The sequence below is a fragment of the Centruroides vittatus genome, unplaced genomic scaffold (assembly GCF_030686945.1).
Source record: "Centruroides vittatus isolate TY-2023 unplaced genomic scaffold, ASM3068694v2 contig_884, whole genome shotgun sequence".
NCBI classification, from domain to species: Eukaryota; Metazoa; Arthropoda; class Arachnida; order Scorpiones; family Buthidae; genus Centruroides; species Centruroides vittatus.
The window spans coordinates 1,774,493-1,801,931 of NW_027122576.1; the positions used below are offsets into that span (position 1 = coordinate 1,774,493).

Genomic DNA, 27,439 nt, shown 5'->3' on the forward strand with positions numbered 1-27,439 from the left:
TTTACGATTTTCCCGCCTTTAATTATTGCACGTACAATAAAAGTGGCTAAAGACACTTCGTGGGAGATACACGCACATGCACACACACACACGTAAACAATACGTACACATTAACATTAACATATACTGTACATACAGCATAGTCAGTCACGAATTGGACATTCTTTTTATTATGTTTATTATTTTTTAGGGGGTATTCTGAGTGAGAAACCAGTCGAAGACTTCAGTCCCTTCTTTTTCTTTTAGCTTTTTCAAAGCTCGAACTAATTGTTTGAAGATAAGTAGGTGATTTCCAATATAGAGGAATGAAATGAGGAAATCACAACCTTCGATTTTGTTCTTTTGTTTTCGTGTGGGGGTTCACTTTGTTGACGAGATTCAAAACAGTTCTTGAAAGGATGTCAGTGGTAAACCGTCTCCTCCGACTGATGTTGGAGCGTGGTGAGATACCAAAGGAGTGAGTGCTCCTCCGTCGCCATAGTCTATACCTGTCATGTTGACTATCGAATGAGTGGAAACGGGTCCTTCCGCGCCCATGCCACCGCACGAAGGTGCGGGACTTGGTTCCGAGAATGAACTTGTAGCACCTGGGCTACCTGCACTAATGGGATGTGCTTGGGACGTTTGAGTCTGCTGTTGTTCTTGCTGTTTAAGGTTGTTTCTTCTCCATTTGGCTCGAGCATTCTGGAACCACACCTGAAAGAAGAAGAAAACTCTTCAGTGGTATATAAACCCGCTATGTATAGCGCGAGATGGGAAATTGTTTCGTGGCTGCGGGCAAAGTTACTCGATTGGTACAATGTTTAAATAATACGGTAGCATCTTTAAACTGTGTATAAACTGTGTTGGAGTGCAGTCGAGCGTGCAATGCCCGCTGCAAGATCATATTTCTGCAGAGACATACCATCAACTTCACCTCCTACTCTTTGTATCGACGCCTCTCAGCACGAGAAGGCCACTTATGTCCAACCTTCTGTTTATCTAACACAATTCGATACCATCTCCCTTCGTGACCGTAGGACAGGCCGGGGGCAAAGTTGGCCCACTCTAAAGCACGGTGTCATAAAAGCTCTCCCATGCAAACTCCCTCAACGATGAGAAACCGGGTGAGATGTTCACCTGACCCGTCCACATTGTCGCCATGTCCCCGCTGTGTTTAGGATTGATTTATAGTTATCCCTAACGATCTGTTAATTACATCAACTTTCATAAAAAGGAAGGAGAAAGTGAGAACTACCGAAAAAGGAATTTCGGGAAGCGCCCTTTTCCCAAAGAAGGGCGGGGAGGGGGAGAAAATTCTAAACCTATCTCTAACCACCCGCGGGGTTTACATAGCCTAGAAAGTAAAGAAAGATATCTTGAAAGCCAACTGACCTGCAAAACTCTCTTCGATAATCCTGTCTTCTGTGCTAGCTGCTTGAGATCTTTCGCATCCGGATTTTGGTTAATGGCAAAGTATGATTTCATTGTACGAAGCTGATGATGTTTAAAAGAGGTGCGCATACGTTTGGTGCGTTGAGGTGGCTGCCCTGTAGACATCCCTGTTTGCGAATTCTGATTGTTTGAACTTCCATCCATCTGTGGAATGTGTAGTGTCGGGTCCATCACTTGCAACCCTACAAGACAATTCGCAGGATTATCGTTAATTCTTAAAAAAAATTCACCTTGCTTAGCCATAAAATCGTTAGAACTTAACAGGAATTGGTGGCTACTCACCAATATTTTGTGGCTGCAAACCGTCAACACCGATATCAGACGTTTTCCTTTTCCTGGGTCTTCCTTTCCTGACTGATCCTACACCAGAATACACCGGATAAGGCGGCGGCGGTGCGGGATTATCCGTTGTCCTCTCTCCTAGAGTGCTACCGGTTGCCGGAGGTCCACCATTAACGGGTCCCTGTCTGGGTAGCCCTTCCGCTGTTAGATATGAATCACCGTGGACCAAAAGTTCGTAGTGAGTCCGACAGTACACCAAGTTGTCCCTGAGGCCAAAGTAATCCCCTTGCGTTAATGCCGCGTTACACCATCCACAAGTAAAACAGTGCAGATGATAAACAAGGTCCCGAGCTCTCATGACTAATTCGTTGGCAAAAATTCCTCTTTGACACCTTGCACACCTTTTAACGGCGAATAGCCTGAAAGGAAAGAGACGAGGAAAGAGTTTTCATTAATTTGTTTGAAGAGGCTTTCAAATATCGAATTATAATGCGCATTTGCCTAAGCTTCTCGATTGTTACCATGGCCATGTGATGGATAAGGAATAAATTGGGGGCGGTTTTCTCTCCGACGGCTTACACGCCGCCACCTCTCTAAGTAATTCTTATGTATATGCGGTTTTTACTTTTAAAAAATATGTAAAGTAGGAGCAAAAAACAATAAGTGAAGAATATCTCGAGAGCTTCCCCGTAAGATAACATAAGATTAAATTTACCTTTATTCTCATCTTTCGGGGGAAGAGGGGTTTAAACAAACACTCCATACGTCACCACAGCCAACCGTGTTTACGCTTCTAAGCACAAAAGCACGAAAAAATAAGCATATTATTGGATTTATACCAAAAGTTTCTTGAGGTAGAAGACGAGAATTAAGGTCGAAGTAGAAGAAGAAACACACACACACTTTTGTTTTGGATCTCCCCATTCGGTTTAATCGGATTAGGCGATCGTTTGTCTCTCGAGATTTGATTAGAACTATCATAAAGACAGACATCTTCGTTAACTGATCTTTAAATAGGTAGAAAACACCTCGAGTAAAGTGATGAAGTAGGTAAAATTTCAGTCCAAAAATCGAGAAGAGCACGCTTTCGATTGGAGTGCACAGTATAAGCGTGTGATGTCCAAGTAAAACACTATAAATCCTTAGAACAATCGAAAATGGTGGCGTATTTTCTTATCCCTCCTTGACAGAAACAATTCGATAACTTATTTTGTTCCACTCTAAATTTGTTCGGTCGGGAATACTTCAGGAATATCGAGAATGTAGAAAAGTTGGGGAAATGACATCCGAGTCTATCAACTATTTTTAGATTTTTCCTGCCTTATATTAAAAATATCTCGATATTTCTTCATCCCTTTTACCTTCATTCCTATCAGAAATACTTTTCAAAAATAGGAAATAATAATAATAATACTTTTCTAACCGAATTATAAAGTTCTTCAAGCGCCACTCATTCACTACTATAGTTTTTGACATAGTTTTTGATACTTTTTATAACCTCTCATAAGGGTGAGAGCTTTATATCATATCGAATGACGAATTCCAACGTATACTCTATCAGACTTTGACGTAGGTTTTAGTGCTTTTCAAGTTTCTTTTAATAGTCTTTAATGCATACAAAAACCTCAAATTTTAATGCCTTGTCGAGGCATAATCTCCGAAACCTTGGACGAAAGATTAATGATTTCTGAATTACTTACGAATGATGAGACATTTTCGAGGCCCTCTCGTTCGAATTTCCTAACGACCGTCGAAAGATGGAGGATACTTTATCATTTCTTAATGCTAGTTAAAGTAGTAATTAAAATAGAAAATAATTAGTAAAAGTCGATAAATTACTGATTAAGGCGAAAATTATTGGGGGCAGGAAAAAGCATTAATTACAGCAGAAAATCCCGGTTAAAACTACTGATTTACAGTAAAATTAGTCAGTTAAATGCACCAGTTAAGGACAGAAAGTACTGATTAGAATAAAAATAATTAATAAAAAAAGTACTATTTAAGCCAAATTAATTAGCAGAAAAGACTATAATAAAATTAGACAGTTATAGTCAGTCAAAATAATTAAGAAAAAAAGCATTATTTAAGCCAAATTAATTAACAAAAAGCGAAAATAATTAGTAAAAGTACTAGCCGAAGAGAAAGTGGGATTAGTTAAAGCGGTAAGAAGTTTATTGAAAAATTTATTGTTTTCGCTTAATTTTTAAAAAATAAAAAATAATCTTGGTAGTTGCTAAGAAAATAAGTAACAAGAATTACAAGGTCTGATGTTTTGTTATTAGTAAGGAAAATTTCTACACCGACTTTTTTACCAATAAATTACTGAATAGTCTATTGTGAAATGCCGTTATTAACATAAACGGTTCCTTATTTATCTTCTAAATTATCCTGGATAATTATTATAAGGTATAGAACTTAATTATCCTCTTCCGAATGCTAAATAATATATAAATATATATATAGGCTATGTTATTTTTCGTTTTAAAGAAACTTTGAAACTTTTAAGGGTTTATTAAGCGTAAAAAATTACCATTTTACACATACCAATTCGACTTTTACGGAGTAAAAATTAAGTAAGAAAACAATATAAAACGTCGACACGGAGTAATGAACTTGCAATTACGAAGGTGTTTGTGGAATTTGTACACCTTAGCGTAACACCTACTGACTAAAAATACATTCAATGACTTAAATGTCGAAGAATGTGTTGGATACTTAGCACTTAAACAGTAACAATTCTGAGAGAACAAAAGTATAAAATCTGAGAATTTATACAAGACCCTGCTTTAAGAAGTGCTAAAAATTTCACAATAATTTTCATTTTATCAAGGAAACTGCTCTGCTGCTGGTACTAAATTACACGCAAAACCTTAACAGAGAAAACCGCCATCTCTCTTACCCTTCACACTAACTTTTAACGGAGAAAAACCTGCAAATGTGAACTTTCTACACACTAAACCTTAACAGATAAAAACCCCCGTATGCTCTACTCCTCACACTAAACGTGCGCCTTCTACGCTACACACAGCATCCCTATCTGCCTCCTAATCACTAATAAAGAGGAATATCTCGTGTAAATCCGATAATAAATTCAAATCGTTCATTTGTATCACGTAGGCACACTACCTCGAAACGACAAAGACGGGGAGAATTTTCTAAATTCTAGACCCTATTTTGTCAATGTCTAGGTGTTCTCTAATTCATAATCATCCGTCCTTCTCGAATAGCAAGCAGTTAAGCAGACAGAACTTATATAGAAGCTGCCATGAAGTGCTTTGTATGTACCAAATGGTAGCGGAGTTATTGCGTGCGGTAGTCAAGGTAACAACGTATTTAAATTATGAATTCACGAAGCGTACAACTGAGAATTCAATATAAGAGTTCCAAGTCTTTCTAAAGTTCCATACCAATGAAGGTAACCAATAAATATGATTGTTATCAGTCAGAACCATAATAATAGTCTTTTATATTGAAAAATGACCAACTTATCTCATACCCTATCATAATGGTCTGAATGGCGAGGTTTTAAGGGAAAGAAATTGCAGTTTCCTTTACAGATTTTACTTTGCAACTACCAGAGAAGAGTAATTGGAAGAATATTGGAGAATATTCTTTACAATATCTAATTATGTCTTCGCGCGTTATACGTTGTTTAGGGGAAATTCGGCTGGTAACTCGCTTTGTTTAATCGAATTTTGGTAATCACACGCCAATTTTTTCACGAAATTCGGCTTCTACCCGCTTATTTAACTGAACTTTGGTAACTACACATGCATTTTTTTGATGAAATTCGGATTATTTAACTGAATTTTGATAATTAGGCATCAATTTTTTTAATGAAATTCGGCTTACAATTCGCTTATTTGAAGAATTTTTTGCTAATTAAACATGACTTTTTTAAAATAAATATTTATTAAATTCAATTATCAAGTTCATGGCCTAATTAATTGCAAACGTTTATGTAACCTGTTGATGCCATTAATAATACGGATCTTTTGTATTTATTAACTGTATGATATTAATTGACTTGTATAGGTTCTGTAATTTAGTAGCATTAATATTCTGCACGATACTCAGCCAAGGAGGAGAGAATTCTGTCTAAATCTACGGAAAGTACGACGATATACTTCGAAATATTAGCGAATAAATTATTAATCAGTTAGAGAATTTTCGAAATTATGATATTTTATGATTCTAGACATAATAAAATCATAGAAAATCTAAATAAAACTGTAACTTAGATATAAACACGCTCATAAAATCACTGCAAAGTCTCGGAAATTATGTTGATACACTTCAAAATTTAAGTGTATAAGTTATTATTAAGTTAAACTAAAAACAAATTAAGTTATTTGTAGGGTTTATAAGGTTATAAAATGGCCGAAAATTTAAGTAAAATGGAATATAAACTATCAGATCACGTCAGACAAGTAGAGGTTACAGGTGCTACATACCACGTTCTGTTGACAATATCTAGAAAGGTTAAGGTCTCTATCAGGTTTAACTGTAATTTATATGGATTAGATCAATTTTCTCGATTGCAAAATTGTATTCGGTATAATTTTATGAATCTATAGACAATAAAGAAATCAAAAATTCCGATAATTTTCCTTAATTTTTAAATTAAATCCCACTCTAAAAACGTAAGTAGAAACACGCGGTTTACACTTCAGATAATTCGAATTTCGGATCTCCGGTTTAATCTTCATTAAAATTCATCGTTATTTGACACAAATCTATAGTTAAGGCTTGTATATTCGTAGAAAAGAAGGAAAAAAACACAGAAAAATAGCGTATTTATCAATAGTGCTGGTTAGAAAATCAAGTTCTAAATAAGGAAGATCATGAAAACGTTTAGTCAAATGATACTTCTAAGAAAATTTTCGGCTTCTTCACACGATTTTAATGACTAGAAATCTTAATAAGACGGTTTCTTGAAATGAAATCTGTATCAATTGTGAGTTTGTATAAAGCTTCTAAAGTTTGTGTGTTTTTATCAGTAGTATAAGAGGCGACGGAGTAAACTTGATCCTTCATACGATATTTTTCTCTTCCTGGAATAAAACTACATTCAAAGAAAAAGTAGAGCTTAGAGTATCGTGAAAAACACTACTACACAAGAAAAAAATAAAGAAGGAAAGAACTATAAGAAACAGAAGCTAAGAATAATACCATCTACATTGATTTCTTTTACATTCCAGTACAGTTATGTTAGGATGAACGGTTCTATCCCCCCAAAAAAGCAGGGGAATAAAAAAGAGAAGATCCTCATTTGTGTGGTAAACAAGAGAAGGTCCTTTTTAAAAATCTTTCCATCGATTTTTAATAATTAAAACTTACATTTTTTCTATGGTTATGACACGGAACTTAGTTCCTCCTGTTCGTTAATTCATACACGTGTAACTCCTGTTATAGTGGGGTTATTTCTAATTTAATAAAATCCTAATTTGTATACGATAATTTTCCACTTGAAACTTTACGTAATAATTATAAAATTCCCGTATAATTTACATTATTATTATTATTATAATTACGATTTTTATCAACGTTGGGGTGAAGTAACCCCCTCCGGATCGGCGCTTTGTTTAAAGTGGAAAAATCGAATTTAATCATCGGAAAAGTGTCTAAATTAAATTAATATCGGTTTTATAACTTAATAAATTGGGTTTTTTATTAATTAAATTAAGGATAAATGCGTAAAATAGTAAAGAATAACGAGAACTTTCGTGTTTAAAAAAATGGCAACGTCATTAACTTTGTACTTGTATTTTCGATCTCTTATAACAAGGCAAGGATTAGTTGACCCTTTTTTAAGGCTCTGTATAGCCTATTTTTTAATTTTAATCTGTTTTTATTATCCTTAATTTTTGTTTAGAGCTCCAAAAGTCTTACTTTAATACCTTACACACGTAGTTTTTGTTAGAGCTTCACACGAAAAACTTTAAAGAAATAATCAAAATTTTGTCGAATGTATTTAAAAATAAAAGGATTTTTAGAATTTTTAATATAATTTAAATCCTTATTTTTATTATTTATTAATAAGCAGCAAGAAATCTAAATTGTTTTCGTCGTTATTTCTATCAGGAGCTTGGAAAAATTTGCTTCAACTTCACTTCTTTTTTATCCCAATTTAATTAAATTTTAAAAGTTTATACCGTGTTTTTAACAGTGTTTATGGCTTAAAAGTTGTAATTTAAGGCTTAATTTGTAGGCCTGTATTGAATTTACTTGAATATTTAAGTGTTACGACGATGCTACTCAATGCCAAATTTTCGAGAATTTCGCCGACTTAACCTTCTAAATTTTACTCCCTTTAATAAGACAAGGATTAATTACTTTTTAAAAATGCTAGGTTTGATTTTCTATGCTACTTTTTATAGCCTTGTCGGTATTCTAACGAAATTAGATCACGTTCATTCAATAAATTTTATTTTAAATAAGTATAAAATACCCAAATTTTAATGAATTACATGCTAATAATTCGTTAAAATAATAAAAATTTAGCAACATTACTCATAAAAGTTAGCATAAAACACTTGAAAGAGGAACTTAATTTTGGCTACTCCCATATAACTATAATGTAAAAAACTAGAAAAAGAAGTCTATAAATATGCTTGTAATTCTTTATAAATGCTTAAATTTAATTAAATATATTTAAAAATATCAAATAAAATCTAAATTTTAGAAGGAAAAACTTAACTTTGGCAACTCCCGGTTGAACTCAATGACCCCCGAAAGCACAACTCAGTTTAGAATTTTAGCATCAGATTTTAAAAAATATGGAAATATTAAACAATTTTATACGCATAATTCTTTTAAAATGTTAAAAATTTAGCTAATTATTTGAGAAAAAAGTAAAAAAAAAAAATCTCAATTTAGAGACGTCACTCGGACTGCCCCCGATAAAACTTAACCACCCCTAAAAAGCATAAAATTTACCCCCAAAAACGAGTAAAAAAATTAAGCAAATTATACCTTGAAAACTCTCAAGTGTGGCTAACAATCGAGGAAAAAAAGAGTAACAAAGAAAGAAAGCCCAATTTTAGAAAGATGGCTCAACTCCGACCTACCCCCCTCCAACAGAACCTAACGACTCCCGAAAGTGTAGCATAGTTCAGGAACCTTTACGACATTTACAATACGAGCACAAGTGTATGGGAAACGATAGACGAAAAAGGGGGGTCGTGTTCCCCTTCAGAATAGACTCATTACTCATTAGAAGACTTATCAGCCAGTCAGAATACATTCATCCGTTGTGTCGGATGTAGTGTATCATTCCACATATCCCTACAATTAACGAACGTAGATAAGGGATCCAAACGGGATCAGGAGAATTTTCGACTGTTGTCTTTGGCCCATGAACAGTGCCTTTTCTTTCCTCGGAGGAATACCATTCTTAATTAAAGCGTATAACACAAAAAAGAGGGGGTTGGATTACTTTAAAAGAGACATTATCGAACAGGTTTTACCAAGTGTGTACCTTATAATCAAAGCTTTGATTGATATCCTTACTTCGCTCTCCATCTTGATAACTCCGTTCGGGAAACAATTAAACGAAGAAGGCCTTCTAAATTAAAAAAAAATAACCCCCCAACAAGCTATTCTCTCGCTCTGTCTTAGATTCTACGCAGGCCCTACAGATCCGCTCGTTTTGTAAGGATGTAAGTCGCTTATACTTAAGAAATTTGTTTGTTTAATTTGGTTCCTTTCCTTACAATTGGGTGCTAACTTAAGCAGGTTGTGTTGTTTATAACTTAACCTGCAGGTGATCATTTAAGCAGATTATAGGTCATACATAACGCTTACAAACTCCATAATCTCCTATCTTTGTACGGCAGAAAAGTGTATATTTTTATATTTCTCCCCAAATAAATTTATATGGGGGGTTAATTATCGTATAATTAATCCTTCTAGGCACTGCAAAATCGATTAAGAAAGCTAAAAAGTGGGAAGAGCAAATTAGGCCGGGGGAGAGACTTCACTCTTAACTCCAAATACACAAACTCGGACGGTTTACACCTAAAAAAACGGGGGTAATACGTAAAAAAACAGTATAAGGCGCATCCGTACACCAATCTCGACAGGTAAATTAGTGTTTGGTTCCCTTTACAAGCGAGGAAATGCAACCCCCCGATTATCCCATTGAGAGCTTATCAAATTATCCTAACATGCGTAACCAATCTAAGAGAAGTCATCAAGTATTCAGCGATTGTGAGCCCTTCGAAGTATTATAGTGTAGTATTATATACACAGTACATTATTTTTTTCAGTGGACGGACTTTCTCAATGTACTGTACGTTCATCCAATGGCTCGAAACAGGATGCGAGTAATGAATGGTCTTTGAACAACGACAATGAAAAATCAACCGACCTTGAAAAGGTAAGCTTTTATAACGACCAAATAAGGTCTTGGTATAAGTTTAAATTGGGCGAGTGAGATTGGAACTAGCTGTATATAAACTCGACATTTGCAGTACTTGAGCGGAACGGATACACAATGGGGTTAAGTGTGTGTGGCTGAACTAAACGTTACGACAGAATGTGCATGCCTATTAAGTCCCGAATCGCGGCCATTGACGACAAATTGAGAAAATTAAGCAGGACGAGTCGAAAATTCTTATTTTTATAACAAGGCCCGTCGTCGTTTATATTATACTAAACACTAGAACACTACAAATGTAGACAGAATTAGCGTGTTTGATGGAGAAGAAAAGTTTAATGAACGTTTACTACTCCCTCGAATATGATTTCTTTTACCGTTTTAACCAGTAAAATTGTTAATTTAATAGTTTTTACTGGTTAATAAAGTAATTGCATGTTAATTACGTGGCCTAGATCTTGGCAAATAATTTTTCTGTCGGACCTGCGAGTGTTAACAAGACGGTAGATTTTGCTGTAATTTAGAGACATTCCCATTAAGGATTCGATGTAAAGTCGCATTTTCCTTACTAGGAAGGCATAGGATTTAATATTCCTTATTTTAGGAGACGAGTACAGGGTGCTTTTTTATGGTGTCGTGTTGAAGTTCTTCACATTACCAGCACCCCGAGTACAGTCAAAACTGTGAGTTGTTGACAGGTTGGACCGTACACCTCTGAACAACGGATACGCCTTCTGTCTGTGTCCGTTGTTGAAAGGTCAGCTACAAAAATCGGACGCAGCATAGGGGTGGTTGCTACTTGAGGTTCCACTATACTAGGCTAGCATACGAGCCTAGGTTACGGGTCGAAACTCGTTTAAAAAATTTTACTCTTAACCATTACAGATTTTACACTATATTTTACAAATTAACACTGTAAACGTACAGGAAAACACTGTAAAAATGGCCAGATCAATGCAGACATGTAGGAGTAAATTTGTTGAACAGATCGAAAATTTTTAATTAAATTCCCATCTTACAAACTGTAAAGTATCAAATATTAAATAGCCTTTGCTTTCTCTTTGCCGAATGTCCCGAAGGTATGGTAACCGCAGACCACTCGAAACGATGCACACACACTATTCACTTTGCGTGTATCTTACCCCCGAGCTACAAACTCCAACATCAACAACGAATTGACCAACGAGCAGCAGAAACATTACAGTAAATAACTGCAAAATATATTTATTTTAACGCCCTTCTACACACCAGAATTCAATGAAGTTAAGTGCACGTAACTACAACACACCGAATTTATGTGAGAAGAGTCACTCATTGGTTAAAAACTCATCGAGATCATTAAGGGTTCGTCGAACTCTCCCATAAAAAAATAAAATTTAAAAAAACCACTTTAAAGTCGAATATTTAGAATAGAATTTCTCCTGTTCTCAATTCTAAGTCGTATACTTAATTCCCGCGTTGAGAGGGTGAGAGTTTAGAGCTCGTGTCGCGTACTATAGCCTATACGCTCGTTAAACGTTATTGAAAGATGAGAATTTTATCATACGCATCCCTCGTTTATACGTTTTCTGCGATTTTTTTTAACTTAAAAACCTTAAAATTCCGACGTTACACACGGCAATTAAACTTCCACTTTCCTACTTTGCCGTAAAAAGGTGTGTTTTAACACCTGACACCTCGTCTTGTATCCGGCTCGAACCTCTAAATATTTTACTCAGAAAGTTTAGATTTATACAGTATGTCCCTTAAATTAAAAAAACAAGACCAAACTCTTCGCAAATTCGGCAAAAGTAGTGTCGTAGGCCAACAATTATAAGGTGTTTAACGTGTCTCGAAGACCGAATTAATAGGAAAATAACGCCTGGATGTTGACATCTTGCACAAACTTTCTTGTGTATGCACGAGTTGACATAATCCATACTGCGACATTGTAGTTATAATGTCGTAATAAACAATAGAAATTAAACGTGCGAGAGGGGGAGAACATCGAAATGACGTAGAAGTCGTTTTAAAAACATTGCGAAAAATGTTGAGTAAGTGCCAAAAAAAAAGAAAAATTCAATTGTTAATTTCCCATAGCGACAAAATTCATTTCTGTAACGGTTTATTATTTTAGTAGTTAATTCCTACAACAACTTATTGGTTCCTACTGTAGCTTATTTTTATAGCAGTGTATCCTTTGACAATATTCCTATAGCAGATTCATTCCTGCGTAGCATTTATTTCTATATAAGTGCATTCTGCAGCCTTATAATTCCTATAGCAGTAAATCCTGCTGCCTTATTTTCCTATATAAGTGCATTCTGCAGCCTTATAATTCCTATAGCAGTAAATCCTGCTGCCTTATTTTCCTATATAAGTGCATTCTGTAGCCTTATATTCCTGTAGCAGTATTTATCCCTTATAGCGGATCGTTCTACACGCATTAAATTTCTACAAAAAAAAAAGGAAATCCATTCCTCCAACCCCTTACTCCTACAGCACCCATTAATTCACCAAATATAACAGTATAAAACCTTAAATAATCTACAAAATCTCACCCAGATTTCGCACGAGGGGAGAGCGACCTTTCCTTACACGATTCTTGAACTAGAATTCAAGAACCGAATTACTATCCTACATCAGATTGTTATCTACAATATCTGGCATAATCGGAGGCCCGAATTGGGGCAGATAATTAATTTTTTATAAAAAAAAAAATAAAAAAAATTAGATTTTTCTAAAGACTTGTTAAACATCCCATTAACTTAATAAATCTGGGGATACGCAGAGAACAGTTCAATAAACTCCACACCCTCAGGCGTTATAAGTTACGATGAAGATTATCTAAATTTAATATCAAATTTTTGATTAATGTTGACGATGACGACGATGATGATGATGATGATGATGATAATTTTTAAGTAAAATTAAGCGAATTTTTCTCGATTTTTTACCATTTTCTTTTTTTTAAAACCCCCTTTAACTGTTGTAAAGGGATGATAGTTAAAAGTGCGATAATGGTTTTTTAATTACTGAATCACCCCTTCGCCATGTTTAAATTCCAATAAATGTTATATAACCAATTAAGTATCTTGTTTTTAAGATATCCTGAGCTATTTTCTTATGAAAGCTTGTACATGTTTTTGCCTGGAGCTTATTGCTGTTAAAGATCAGAAACATCAAAGGATGAAAATGATGCGAGGAATTCTTTCCTTTGATTTTTTTTTTAATATTTATTTTTTTATAAAATATTTTCGCTTATTTTTATGATAATATATTCAAATTCCTCTACCGAATATCTAAATTAATAAAAAATTAATTTTTTTTCGTTTTTTTAAAAGATTTTTACGTGTCGACGAGGAGGATGCTGCGGATGAGTGATGCGGAAAACACGTTCGTAACAAGAGAATCGCCACGTAAATTATTTAATACTTTAAAAATATAAATATATTTTTAATTAATTAAAAAAAAATTTAATAAAATTTATATTTTATATATGTTTTTCTTGAAATTTTACACGATTTTTACACGCTCTACATAGAAGAGGATGATGCGAAAGCCAGTTTACATCATTACAATGCAAGCAAAAATAATAAAATATGTTTAAAAATATAATAGAATATATATATTTTATCCCTTAGAAAGGATTTAATTATAATATTTACTGTTAAATTGTAACTCTGGCCGTGTTATAATTTGCTCTAAAAATATTAATATTATAATTAATTATATAATTATTTTAATTTACAGGTATTGTTTCTTTATACATTTATATATATATAATACTCGAATGATTTTATGACTAGATCCTTAAACATCTCATCAAAGTTGTGGCTCTTTAAAGCAAATGCCAAAGCAAAATATATAATAACAACCATTACCAATAACAATGAACCTATACAGACAACACAGACACACACACACACATCCCCCCATTCAACATAAAACTATTAAAAAAATAAGTGAAATAATTTCAACTTCTTAGAAACAACTTTCGACTTCATAGTCACGCGATGTGTCCTACCATTCTTTGTCTTTTTAGACCATTGTTCGAGACGTAATTTCCGCTTGGAAAATCACATAGCGGTGTCTATTTGCTGACGTCACCTACGTGCACCCCTCTCTCTCTCTCTCTCTCTCTTTCTGTCTATCTCTCAAGTCTGTATTGTACTGAGGTGAAAAAGATTTTTCGATTGTTTTCTACCTTTTTTTTTAATTGTTTAATGGGGGGGTCGAATTGGCTAATTTATCATCCGATTTCGATGGATGATTGGGTTATCTGTAGGCGATTTATAAGGCCAATTATTAAATTAACTTATTTAATGTCGATATTATAATTAACGAGCTTTTTAAGTCGGTTAATTGCGTTTAAGTAAGGCCCTTTCGCGTGTGTGTGTGTAACTGTCTTCTCGTGTAGGGTTGAAGAATTCTTATGAAGCACGTGTTTTTTTTTTTTTGTATATTTTACAGGAATTTTTAAAAATTATTTACGTTTTTTTGTGTTTTTATTGTGTTTTTTAATGTTTTTAATCATTTTATCCGGTTTATTTTAATTGTTTTTTATGTGATTTCCATTTCTTTTAGCCTATTCAAGCTTAAAGGTCCTTTCTAGAAATTTGAATTTTACTTGATTTTAACAGTGTTTTAAGTATTTAAGCATATAATATTATACTTTTTAAACTGTTTAATCGTTTTTTAATGTTTCATTTACCTTTTTATGCCTCTTTTTTCATAATTTTGAGCATTTCTTTAACTGTTTGTCTGATTACTTCACTACATTTATCAAAAATAATTTCACAAGTTTATTATTATTATTTTTAAATTGTTTATACATATTTTAACTCATTATAATTGATATTATTTAAATAAACTTTAATTACAACAAGGGCCAATCAAAATTCTGAAAAGTTTCGATCCCGAAATAGAGACTCTACTAAAGGCCCTTGACACGGCCCCCCGCAATTACAGGCCCCTGACACGTGTCCTTCCTGTACAGTACCTCTCTATGGGTGGCTATATTGCTAAGTATATTGTTAAGTATAACCACCTATGGAGTGGAACAGGAAAAAAACCACGTGTCTGGGGCCACGATAAAGGCCTAAGTTACGGGTTAAGAACACGTGTGAGAGCGAAAACCAAGGTATTATGGGATCGAAACTTGTTAGAGGTCCTTACCATAAACGTTTCCATCACCATAACAGGGAACTATCCGTAGGACACTTGCAAGGGCCTGTGATCACGGTAGGGCCTAGTGAAATCTTACAGAAATATACCTTTTATTTATACATTTTTGAGTATTTTAAACCACAAATCACACTTAAAGAACGGAAGCAAGGGACGGAACGAGTATAAACAAAGGAAAAACACTTTAAAAATACCACAATTTTCTACGAATTTTAAACCCCACGTAACACAAGAATGCACTACACATCGATCAAAAATAAATAGGCCCTTTAAACTATCGTGCACTCGATGATACCAATTGACCAACCCATTGATTATAGGGTATTTAAAACGACACAACCGCACTTTAAACGCCCGGTAAACAAATGACCCTTTGATAATGCGTATGGCCTGTCATTATGGTAGAATTATCAATCAATTAATCAATCAAAAAAATGATAAAAAATCGCCATTTGTTACCAGGTAATATGTGCTGTGTGTGTGTGTGTGTGTGTGTCTGTATGTATATATACACCGATAAAGTTACTAGAAATAAAAGGTTCCCTTTCTAAATGAAGGTCAGTGAGCACGTGCTATGAAATGAAAACGTTTAATTGTCAGAAGTATTTTTTCCTTTTTTTTTTTTATATCTAATTCCAAGTCACGTGGCATAAATTGTACACCGACACAGTAATTAGCTGTCAAAATAAGGTCATTAAATACGCATGCAGTGTTAAGCACGGATGAAAAAACACGTAAAAACAATACGGTAATGTTCTTCGTACGATTTTATATTTTCTCTTTTGCACTTTGTGTCTTTATTTATTTATTATTTCTTTTCTGTGCTGGTGTTTAAGGTTAAGTTTAAGGATAATCACGTGTTTATGCTTTTGATTCTTAAAACAGAACCTATTTTTTCTTTTATTTTTCCACCCTCGAAGTGCGTGCTTTTGATTAATTATAAGGGATTTTGAAGCAGATTTTTATGTATATTTTGAAATTTTTAAAAGTTTTCTTAACGAAGGTCAAAGGTCGTTTAAGAATTTGAACTAAATTAATGAAGAAATAAAGCTAACTCGACAGGTAGTTGCAATTGTTCAGTTGAAATTTACATTCTCAAAGTGCGTGTTTTTTTTATTAATTTTAAGCGATTTTGAATGGAATTTTAATGTAATTTTTAAATTTTTTGTATGGGGGGTCAAAGGTCGTTTAAGAATCTAATCTAAGAAGAAATAAAGCTACGTCTGCTTGGTAGTTTCAATTGTTAAGTTAGAATTTCCATTCTCAAAATTATCAAACAAATTTTTGTGCGTATTTTTAGTATGCATAAAAATTTTAATGTATGCAAGTTTACTTAATAAAGGTCAAAGGTTAATTAAGAATATGAGCTAAATTAATCAAGAAAATAGACCATCATGACGTAAGTTAGCCTGAAACTTTGTATGACTATTTTCCGTGAAATTTTTACAATAAATCAATTTTTTAAGGTTCCAAATTAAATCTTGGCGTGTTCTTTATGCCTTCAACACTTTTGTTAAAGGTTATAACATTTTAAAAATAAAATAATTAATAAATTAAACAAGAAGCCAGGACATAGTTGCGCTTCCACACCGCTAATTACAGAAGTATAGGAGTGTAAATATCCATTTAATTATAAAATATGGTAAATTTTAAGTTTAATTATTAAATTTTTCCTTATAAATTACATATTTTCCTAGTGTAGAATAAGTTTTGGAACTTTAAATAAAGGAGATTCTACGCGGCATTTACCTAAACCAGATGCAATTCATGCACCAAATTTACAAGATTTTATGCACCAATTGCTCGAGTGTTACAAATAAGGCTTGTAGAAGGGGTTAAACAGTTTTACTTAACATCTCCTTCAAAAAAATCGTATTTTCATGCCCAATTTGCGACCTGGATAGACACAATCGAACGTTGTAGCCTACCTGAATAGTTCTATAAAACGTATGACCCTCCATTGCGTGAACTATATACACAGCTGCATTCTAAAAAACAATTTCCAACATATGCCACTTTAAACAAACGAAAATGCTAGTTAAAAAGGGGTGGACGACAGTGGAGAGAGTCCGACCCCCCTTTTAGAAGCCAGTTTAACATGGAAGACACTCGGTGGAAAGAAAAGAAAAGGGAACATTACTTGACCACCAGACGTTGGTGGTTAGAAAACAGGATTGATATTTCCTCAGGAAGGAAGGAAGGAATTGATTGATGACGACGAAAGTGTCAGTAGCAGAGCAGAAGAGGTGACGACAGACAGGCTTCAAACTGCCTAATTAATAACACTTAATCCTATTGCAGCACAGACAGAAGGCGTCTAAGCCCGTAGTTTGTCCCTCAAATCCGCCTCCAAAGTCCCAGAACACGGCTTAATTCATTATGTAGAACCTCCCAACAATCAATAACCTTGTTTGATATATGTGCACGTATAAAGAGGGTTGTCAAATCTTATTTGCTAGCTACCCGGTAAGAGAATAGGTTTGCCATACTACTTTAAATTTGTTGCCACAACTTAGTTACACAATACAACAGGGGGTGGCCTTAATATATTACTTTTTATGTACAAAAATTAGTTATATACCAGCCGTGAGAACATCCCACTCTATTAACATTGAACCTGCTCCAGAAAAAAAAAAAAAAAAAAGCGTGACCTTTACAGAAACCACCCAAACTAGAAGCGTTTAGACACACGAATTTACCACTTGAAACACTAGCAAAACACGGGAAACGTTAATATACGTGTTAAGAATTGACACAGCTTTGTATCGAGGTAAATTTAGCGCTACATCGAGTTACTTTTAGTACCGTGTCTGTGTAGAGTCACTATGTACTTAGACACACAAATTCAATACTAGGAACCCTAGTAAATACAGGAAACGTTAATATACGTGTTATGAAGTGGCACAGCTTTGTATCGAGGTAAATTGTAGCGCTAAATCGAGTTACTTTCGGTAGCGAGTCTTGGTAGAGGGCCAGTGTTTAGACACACAAATTCACCACTTGGAACCGTAGTAAATACAGGAAATGTTAATATACGTGTTATGAACTGGCATAGCTTTGTATCGAGGTAAATTGTAGCGCTACATCGAATTACTTTTAGTACCGTGTCTGGGTAGAGTCACACTATCGACTTCGCTACTTGATATTCTATACGTAAAACTACCTTTCCAGTTTTTTGACAAGAGAAACTCGTTCGACCTTCACTTTTGCATTCGATGAATAGCCAAGGGGCTAAACATGTTTAAAATTTGCATGGGAGAATAATAAACTCAACTAATTTTTCGTTAGGTTAGAGAGTTTTCGGCATAGGAACGGAGGGGGGAAAGACTCAACTTTAAAACGCTAATTTATTGTTAAATAAATCAAGTTGTATTCGTATACGCTAGAGTGACTTCCATATTCTTTATAAAGTATAGGACAAGACCCGGAAACAGGGGCTATCTGTAGCTATAATTGCCTGCCAGGTTACGGTACATACAACACAATACAGAGATAAGAATCTTGCGGTTGTCTATCAGGCCTCAAATTCAAGAAAACCGGTTGTGTTATCGGAATAGAAGCGTTGCACATACACAGATTTTTACATATTTCTCTTCTGTTTAATTAATATATTTTGTAATTTTCGTGTGTTCTGCTGTATGAGAGTTTGAGAATAATACAGATGTGTGTGTCTCATACTAGAGGCGTGTGTGTGTGTGGGTTAGTGTTGTTGTTGCTGTTGTCTGTAATCTCTTCGCTTAATGTTATAGGAAATGCTAAGATGTAATTATGATATTGTTTTGTGTAAATTGTTGAGTATTGTTAGAGATTTTAATGCTGTGTTTATTTAATTACTTTATCGGGAAATCTTTGTTTCTCCTTAAGTTTGTCTTTTCTACCGTAAAAATTATATGTTTAAGCTGGTGTTTATGTAATTTTTTTTATAAAGTTCGTCCCTGTTTTTTTTTATCTGTTTTTGTTAAATTTTACCTTACATTTCCCCTGTTTCTGTTTAAATTTGACCTTATTTTCCTCTGTTTTTGTTAAATTTTACCCCATTTTTACTGTTTTGCCTCTATTTTCTTCTGCTACTGTTAAATTTTACCGCATCTTCCTAGTAGAAAAGTCTACCCTTTAGTTTAGATTCGATTAAAAATAATCCTTTTTTCCCCTTATTTCTAATAAGAAAATGTCCTTTTCCACAAGAAACAATGGAAAAATTTCCTCAACGTTTAATTACCTATATAAATATTGTGTTTTTCTTCCTTACTAGAAACAAAAATTGCTCTTTATTTTTTCTGGTTCTAAAAAATAATATCACTTGAACTCACTAGAAAATTCCTCTAAAGTTTCCACTAAAAACAAACAAAAATATATATATATATATATTATTTCTATATAAAAAAGAGGAACAAAACTATACTAGTAACAGAAAGTGCGGTTTATTTTTTCTTGTTTCTGTTAGAAAAATACCATTTAAATCAATAAAAAAGCCACCTGTTTTCCTCTGTTTCTACTAAGAAACAAAGCATTATCTCCCCATAAAAAACAAACGGAAAAACTGGGCCAAACTAGAAACAGAAACAGCACCATTTTACTTGTTTCTAGTAGAAAAATGCCGTTTAAACTCATTAGAAAGGCCTCTCTGTTTCTAGTTAAAAAAAAAAAAAAAAAAAAAAAAACATAGAAAAGGAAAACGTTGTTTCCATTAGAAACAAACGAGAAACGAGACCAAAAATACACTGTAAACAAGGCCCTAAGGTATAGATTCAATGTTAGTTCTCGTGTTACACATAACATGTGAACTATGTTGAACCCAATAGAATTAAAAAGCAAGAAGAAAGAAAGAAAGGGGGAGAAAAAACTGTTATTTTTTGATAAAAGTTGTCAAGTAAATTCGAAACCGGATATAAAAGGGGGGAGGTAAAAAAGAACCATCGACAAATCAGCAAGCTGTTTATCGTCTGAATGAACCGTGTTGATCATACAAAATGATTCATTTATACAGGAAAATAATTATAATACACCCGCCCCATTTACACTACTTAAATCGTAAATAAGGTCGTGTTTTCTATGTGTATTGGATTAATTAGTTTGTTTACACATAATTTAGTCTGCACGTAAAGGTGAAAGGCAGCCAAGAGGTAAGTTTGATAAGATAACATTTTGTTACCATTTCTGTGTTTTTCGGTGGGGATTTTATTATTTTCACACTATAAACAGAGGATTTTCTTAGTAAAATAAGGCCTCGTCGCTCCTTCCCATTCGAAACGTACCGTTTCCTTCTGTTTCTAATGGGAACAACACGTTTCCTATTCAAAATAATCTAATTCTTTAAGAGAAACAAAAGATGAGCTGCATATAACTTGTTTCCATTAGAAAAACATGGAAACAAGCTAATTTACCCTGTTTCTAGAGGGAACAAAACACTTTTCTATAAAAATTAGATTAAAAAATCAATTAATCCTTGCAGAAAACAGAGAAGAGTTGAAAACGTGGGAGGAAGAGAGAATTTCGAGTGTTTTCTAATATAACTATATCTTACACAGTAATCAACATACAGGGAAAAGAATTATGTAATAATCTATGCAAGTTCATCCATCAGATAACCTTGTTTCTTCTCCATACAAAGAATTAAGCTCAGTAATAATAATAATAATAATATAAAAGACCTGCTTAAGAGTACTTTTATAAAATTAGATTCTTCTATTGTTTCCTATTATTACGTCAAACTTTATTGTACTTTTTTTTTAATATAAAGGTTACATTTCGTATGACATAAAACAAAAATCATAGCTTCAGTCATCCATGAGAAGAACCCATGCACTACATATGTACATAAAGAACAATAGAAAACAGCCCCAAGCATTTTTATTATTGTTATTCTTTTATTATTATTTTTTAAAAACAGAATTCGCTGTTTATAAAGTGTATTTTTATAAACAGAAAAGTCAAATTTTTACCAATGAATAATAAAAAAAAAAAAAAGAATTGATTTAGTTGCATCAAAAAGGACGGGGTAGAAAAGAACAAAGAAAAACTGAACTTTGTGGTTCGACAGGTCACTAGTCTATCGGAGTATCTCTTTATGACCTAGACCTGAGGCAATTTTTTATCCTGTCAGCGAGGCATAAATAATCCTCGGATTATGTAGCACCGAGCACGTGCCATTCGAAGTTTACCATCCCCAATTCTACACTCGCACACTACTACTCGTTACAATTAAACACTAGTTAAAGTACGCTAAATGAAGTAATTCTTTCGAATGTCTGACGGAAAATAAACACTAAACACACAGAAAACACTACAACACGCACACACAGAGAAAACACTAGTTTAAAGTGTTAAAATCAGTGATTTTTTCGAGTGTCTGACGGAAAAAAATACACTACACACACACACAAAATTCAATTTGCAACACAATGGGTTGTACAAAATGCGCCAATCTATAGATAAAAAGGGACAGATGCTATCTTGCTTGACCTGTAGTGTGGGATTTGGACAACCCTGTCGTCTAGTATATAGTTGTTCAACCATGCGATACGATATGCCGTGTTGCGAGCGGTTACTATCAGAACTCCTGTTGCAATATACAGGCACTCCTCCCTTATCCTGTGATGTCAACGACAGACTAGATGACAAACTCGATGTGACGAAAGAGGATATACAACCTCACACTAATAGAATTTCCAATTAACAGGATTTTCTTCTTCGGAATGGGGTGTTTTTTTTTCTTTTTTTTTATACAGTTTGGGACAGATTTGAGGGTGGTAGATTGTTTTTACGTAGGAGACGAGATAGGAATTTTTCAAAGATACGGCGTGGGAATGATGTCAGGCGGGCTGCGAGGTATAACAATTAACTATTGACAATGAAAAGAATCAATGAGAATAGAGGGGCACGTTACACCCGCGGAAATAGGATGTCTAGTAACAATTAACTCTCAGGAAACAGGAGGGAAAGCCTTCTTCCCGTTTCCGATACGACCGAGTAGAAACAATTGATGGATTGGTAGGGAATTATTGCCACACTCTAATCACTTTTCGCGAAAATAAACAGAGAAGAGGGTGAAGAGCTTTAATAAAGTGCCAAAGAAAAGATTAAGAAGCGGGCTGTGAAGATTTCTCCCATGGATAAGGCACCAAAAAAAAAGAAAAAAAAAATATCGATCCTTTGAGCGTGAAGGCGGATGACACGGGCCTAGGATCTAGGATCTCGGATGAGAACACTGCCCGAAACCCGTGTGCCACTACAATAAAAACTTATCCCACGGATAACAAAGACTAGAAAGAAAAAATTCGTGAGGATCCTACAAGAAGGGGGAGAGAGGAAAAAAATCATGTGTTAATTTATAAAACACTAAAAACAATACGAGACATAACCACGCAACAAGTCAGGAAAAATACAAGCCATTCGCACGTGTGTGAAAACAATATCATTCGTGAGTGACGAACCATGCGTGAAGGGGTCATGGTTTACTGGCTGCGAGGGTGAAACGTGATAGTCACTTCACGAGTCACGCAAACTTGTCACACGTACTGCGTCCGTGTTTAAAGTTATGCAGTTTTATAAATATCGAAACGGAAGAATTCAAGCGTGCCATCACGTTTACCTAAGTGACGCCGTGACGTCACGTCGCGTCAAAAAATATAGGCCTATAACGAGATCCGATACATCCCGACATTATATCAATTCGAATCTGCCACCGGTGTATTAATAGAAACGTCGGATTTAATTACAATTCCGCCATTTTTTTTATGGTCACAAATTAAAATATTAAATTATTTTTAATTTTATGCCATTACAATGTATTGTTTTAGGACTTTTTTTTTAACTTACGTCGCTCCTGTAGTTTCGTCCCAGGCCTGGAGTTCATCACCCCAGCATCCTTTAACCATACGTGACCTCGAATTACTGCATAAATCCTTTAAAATATCCTTAATTTAACGCGATGAGACGTCCTTTGATCGTGTATATTCAAAATATTATGGGGATTTTTGCTGATTTCATCGATGATCCTGCAAATTTTCGGCTATCTCGTGTTGTGTTTAATAATCCTTAAAGGACAACTCGTGTGGTTTAGGAGGTTGACTACATTGCTTATGCTTTATTAACAGGCCTGTGTGCATATATATATATATATAGGCTATAGGCTTATCTATTTTAATACTAGGCATAATATATTCGATCCTTGACATGCTAATCCTATTTTTGGCAGTTCGTTATTTTCGTCACGGAAGGGGGAATCTTTTGATCTAGCTCGGTGCTCCACATAATTAGTTTACTAACGGTTCCAACTTAGACCTCGTTAAATGCACTATGAGGCTTTTGTATGGCTATTATCAACGGCATCCCAAATCAGTTTTGGCCCACTTAAATCCATTATTTATTAGTATATCTCGTTAACTTTTGGCTTCTGGTGTAGAGGCCCTTTTGTTGAAGATTTATTGAGATTTAATGTACAAAATCCTAGCGAAAGAGCCCTTATATAATGAAACCATTCGGGCCTTGTTGTATAAGGCCCTGCGAATTATATGAGTTTTATATAAGGGTCTTTTGGTTTAATGTCTTTCACGCGGATCACCCTTCTTACCTTATGGCCTTTATGTTTAAAGTCTGTTAAAACCCTACTTTTAAAGGTTCTAAATGGAAAAAAGGGACTTATACGAGGGTCTTTCATAAGATAAACTGGTTAACATACGAACTTACGTTGCAATTAATGGAAAATTATGCTTCAAATCTAAAATCTAACACACATCTCAACTATTATATAAGGGAATTTACAAGTATACAAAAAGTCTTGACTAATTTAAGGGAAATTTTTAGGGAATTACCATCAATTTCTGAAAGTAAGGCTTTAAAAATTCATTTTTTTTAAATAGACACAGCTAGACGATTGCAACTCTGATAAATTTCAATTTTAGGCCTGGATCGTGACTCGTTAAACGTGTTTAAACACTTAAATATATCAATGATTTACGTCCAATTCATGGATTAAAATATAAAGGAAAATTGTAGTAGCAACTAGTAGACGTTTATCAATACTTTCCAGTTTTCATTGTATTAAAATACATAGAAAAAGTAGCCCCAGGGCACGAGACTCGTTCCACATACAAATGGTTCATAATGGTGTTTAACACCAGACAAACGTACTGTGCATAGATCGAGTTGGATTCAATCCAATAATTGAATCATTTAATTAATTAATTAATTACAATAAAGTCTTTGAAAACATAAATTTATAAGAATTTTTATCCATTTTTACACATGTCAGGCCTTGTTAACAGTAAGACTCGAGATTCCTTGTAAGAGAGTTTTTTTACGTAATTTATAAAGGCCCCAAGGTATATAAATATATAAGTTTAGCTGGAAACAATATCATTGTAGATCTGTAGATCTACAGTGATAAGATCTACAGACACCGGCCTTTAGTTATCTTTAGATCACGTTTTGGGATATAAATTAGGCCTTAGATTATAGAACAAGCAGATAATAGTCTGGTGTATACATTCTAGAAATATGATACTACTAAATAAGAGGGCAATATATGTCTTGCGATATTCTTGACACCATCAATCTTCTAATGTTTCTTTACGACATCAAACCACACATTGTCTGTGCAGCTCTCTCGCTGACATTCTAACAAGCTCATCGTCATATATCTTCCTCACACAGTGTCCTGTCTAAAATTAGATTTTTCTACCTCATCTTCACTTTGCCCAAGTCTAAAAAGAGCCCTGTACTACTCCTTCTTCTGTTACGTCGTGAAATCACACATATATGCTATTGTCAACTCGTATCATTGTTAACAGGGTCATAGGGGGATTGACATTTCTGTAGAAAATTCACTTGGCTGTTAAGTTCACCTGCTGGAATATCGATGCTATCTTGTTTTATAACTAAAGCAGGTGTTAAGGCGACCGTTTCTACTGTATATATACTCAAACGTTTGCCGTTATAGCTCGGGGCTACAACGGATGGCCACGTGTAACAAAACGCATGTGTTTCTGGTGTACCAGACATTCGTCTGCCAATAGCTAACGATTATAACTAGGCCGAATTCGGTACGAGATTCTAAGCATTCCTTCAGTCACGTGCCATTCTAGACCCCGGGAGGGAAATATTAAAAATGGGTCCTTAGTAGCCTGACTTGACCCGCCTCTCCACCTTAAGTGTAAACAACAAAGAGTTTCTTTATGCTAGGATCATTGTCGACGAGAAGGGAGGGAAAACTTACCCTTAAAGACCCTCCGATCCCTCCGGAGACACAATTTTGTCACCCCGCCGACTACCAAACAATTACCATGACAAGGTGGGCTTTACTCGACTATCTGATGACGGGAGTCGTGTTCTTGGGTGGGTGTGTGTGTGTGTAGAGCTGATAGTTACTAAACAAACACTTTTTTTTTTCAAAACATCCTGTCGAGAATTTCTTCTGTTTGTTTAGAATGTTTATCTGTATATCTGCTACCGAAAACTCCCACGGTGCTTAGGAAACAATGTATAGGGCCCGTAACACTTAAACTTCCAAGATATGCCCCCCGAATGCGAACGTAACACACGATGAACTGTTATAATCACTCAGTTTCCTGCATCACTGACTGTGTAATCTCTTGGCCAAATATCTATTGTCCTTCTTGTGACTGTAATCACCAAACTGTTTCCTTTCACCTGTCTAGACGAGTGAAAAAACCCTAAATTTTACGACATGCCAGCGCGTATACAGTTAGAGAAAATGGAAGAACTCTGCTCTCTTATACACTGCAACCACACAATTAAAATCCGATGTGTTTTAAGGTAGAAGAGGGGTTTTTATAGAGGTAAATTTAAAACAAAAAAATCACACATTAACCAGACATTTTAAAGACACACGATAAGAGCCTTTGTTTATTTATAAAGAGAGCATCTGTTAGTGCAGGCAGTGAATTACTTTGCGCACTGTTACACAAGAACGGGAGGTTTAAAAAAAAGGGGAGACCATCACACAAATTGCAGAGACTACACTTCATAGAGATGGGCCTAGAAGGAAGGAGACATATTTACGATTAGAAGAGAGCAATAAGAAAATATTCCAAGAATACCGACTTCCTTTCGGTTGTTACTAAAGTAGCACTGGTACCGTGTACCTATCCTTCTTTGGAATTCCTCCTAAATCATTGGCTCTCTCACCCTCTGTATACAGATAAACTCCGCATACTTTCCTAAATATCTAGCATTTTATTGCAAGAAAAATAAGCGGATAAATAATTATTTAACAAATTACTAACTGGGGAAGGTGGGGAAAGCACGTTATCTAATTAATATTTCCGCGAAGTCAGGGCATAAAAATAGGCAATACACACACACCAGGCCAGTCGAGTCACACACAACAGACCTCGAAACTGCGATAAACAATGGCGTGTGTTTGGGGGTTTACGAGACGTATCGAACAGGTTAGGAATATTTATAAAAGAAATGGGGGGACTTACCTGTAGTAGTCTTCTTTACAGTAAATGTTGCCATCTCGAGCGAAACAAGTGAGTTCGCTGTCCAGTTGTAGCTTGCATTCGCAACACTTGAGGCAGTGTATGTGCCATTGTCGGTCCACGGCTAGCAGATAATAACGATCAACAATTTTTCCCCCGCATCCTGCGCACAAATTTGGAGCCGGGGGCTCGTAATCACCTACACTTATGACAGGCATAGCCGCAGAAGTCTGGCCCTTGTTGGCCTTGGACTCGCTGCGGCTGTTCTGTTGGGCCGACACCGTCCGATTTCCCTAGCAAAAAGACTTAACTTCACCTACACATCGGCTCTGGTGTGTTTTTTTTTAGAAGAAAAAAAAAACACACTAGAAATTTCTATCTACCTTTAAGGCCTAGCGCGTGTTGCCTTTAAGTTCCCGTAGTCAGCTGACAAAGGCAAAGGACCAGACCTCACCAAAGTCGTTGGAGACGGTTAATAACTTGTCTCTTGTTCTGGTCTGGCGAAACAAAGTGACAAGTCGACACCCCCCACGGGCATACGGGACGAAGCGCCTCCCACCGTAAGGCCGGCGCCAATCTGATGCGTTTTGCAACACCGGGTGGGTGCGGTCTCCGCCGGCGCATGCGCAGATGGACTTAAAGATTTGCTAGTCGAAGGGAGAAAGAAATGGGGTTTGTAACCGTGATGCGGTTGCTAGGTTACCGCACTTTAATACTTTCTCTTTAAGCCTTT

The 27,439-nt window shown here is 35.0% G+C and overlaps 1 protein-coding gene across 2 annotated transcripts; it reads right to left on the reverse strand.

The window, feature by feature from the left end:
* LOC136983675 (LIM/homeobox protein Lhx9-like) lies at nucleotides 1-27,207 on the reverse strand. Of its 2 annotated transcripts, XM_067280487.1 has the most exons (5): nucleotides 27,090-27,207; nucleotides 26,710-26,999; nucleotides 1,717-2,135; nucleotides 1,375-1,616; nucleotides 1-696 (listed from the first exon to the last, which is right to left on the reverse strand). In XM_067280487.1, the coding sequence occupies exons 2-5, from the start codon at nucleotides 26,922-26,924 to the stop codon at nucleotides 379-381; spliced, it is 1,194 nt and encodes a 397-aa protein (XP_067136588.1). In that variant the 5' UTR covers nucleotides 26,925-26,999; nucleotides 27,090-27,207; the 3' UTR covers nucleotides 1-378. The 2 variants fall into 2 exon arrangements, with proteins under 2 accessions (XP_067136588.1, XP_067136587.1); XM_067280486.1 differs by having other exon boundaries at nucleotides 26,710-27,198.
* Nucleotides 27,208-27,439: the final 232 nt, after the last annotated feature.

Excerpts from the sequence above, each read along its gene's own strand:
- LOC136983675 (XM_067280487.1), bottom strand. The coding sequence starts at position 26,924 with ATGCCTGTCATAAGTGTAGGTGATTACGAGCCCCCGGCTCCAAATTTG. Across the intron at positions 2,136-26,709 it reads TGTAAAGAAGACTACTACAG|GCTATTCGCCGTTAAAAGGT; the intron begins GTAAGTCCCCCC and ends CTTTCCTTTCAG. Across the intron at positions 697-1,374 it reads TATCGAAGAGAGTTTTGCAG|GTGTGGTTCCAGAATGCTCG; the intron begins GTCAGTTGGCTT and ends TTCTTCTTTCAG.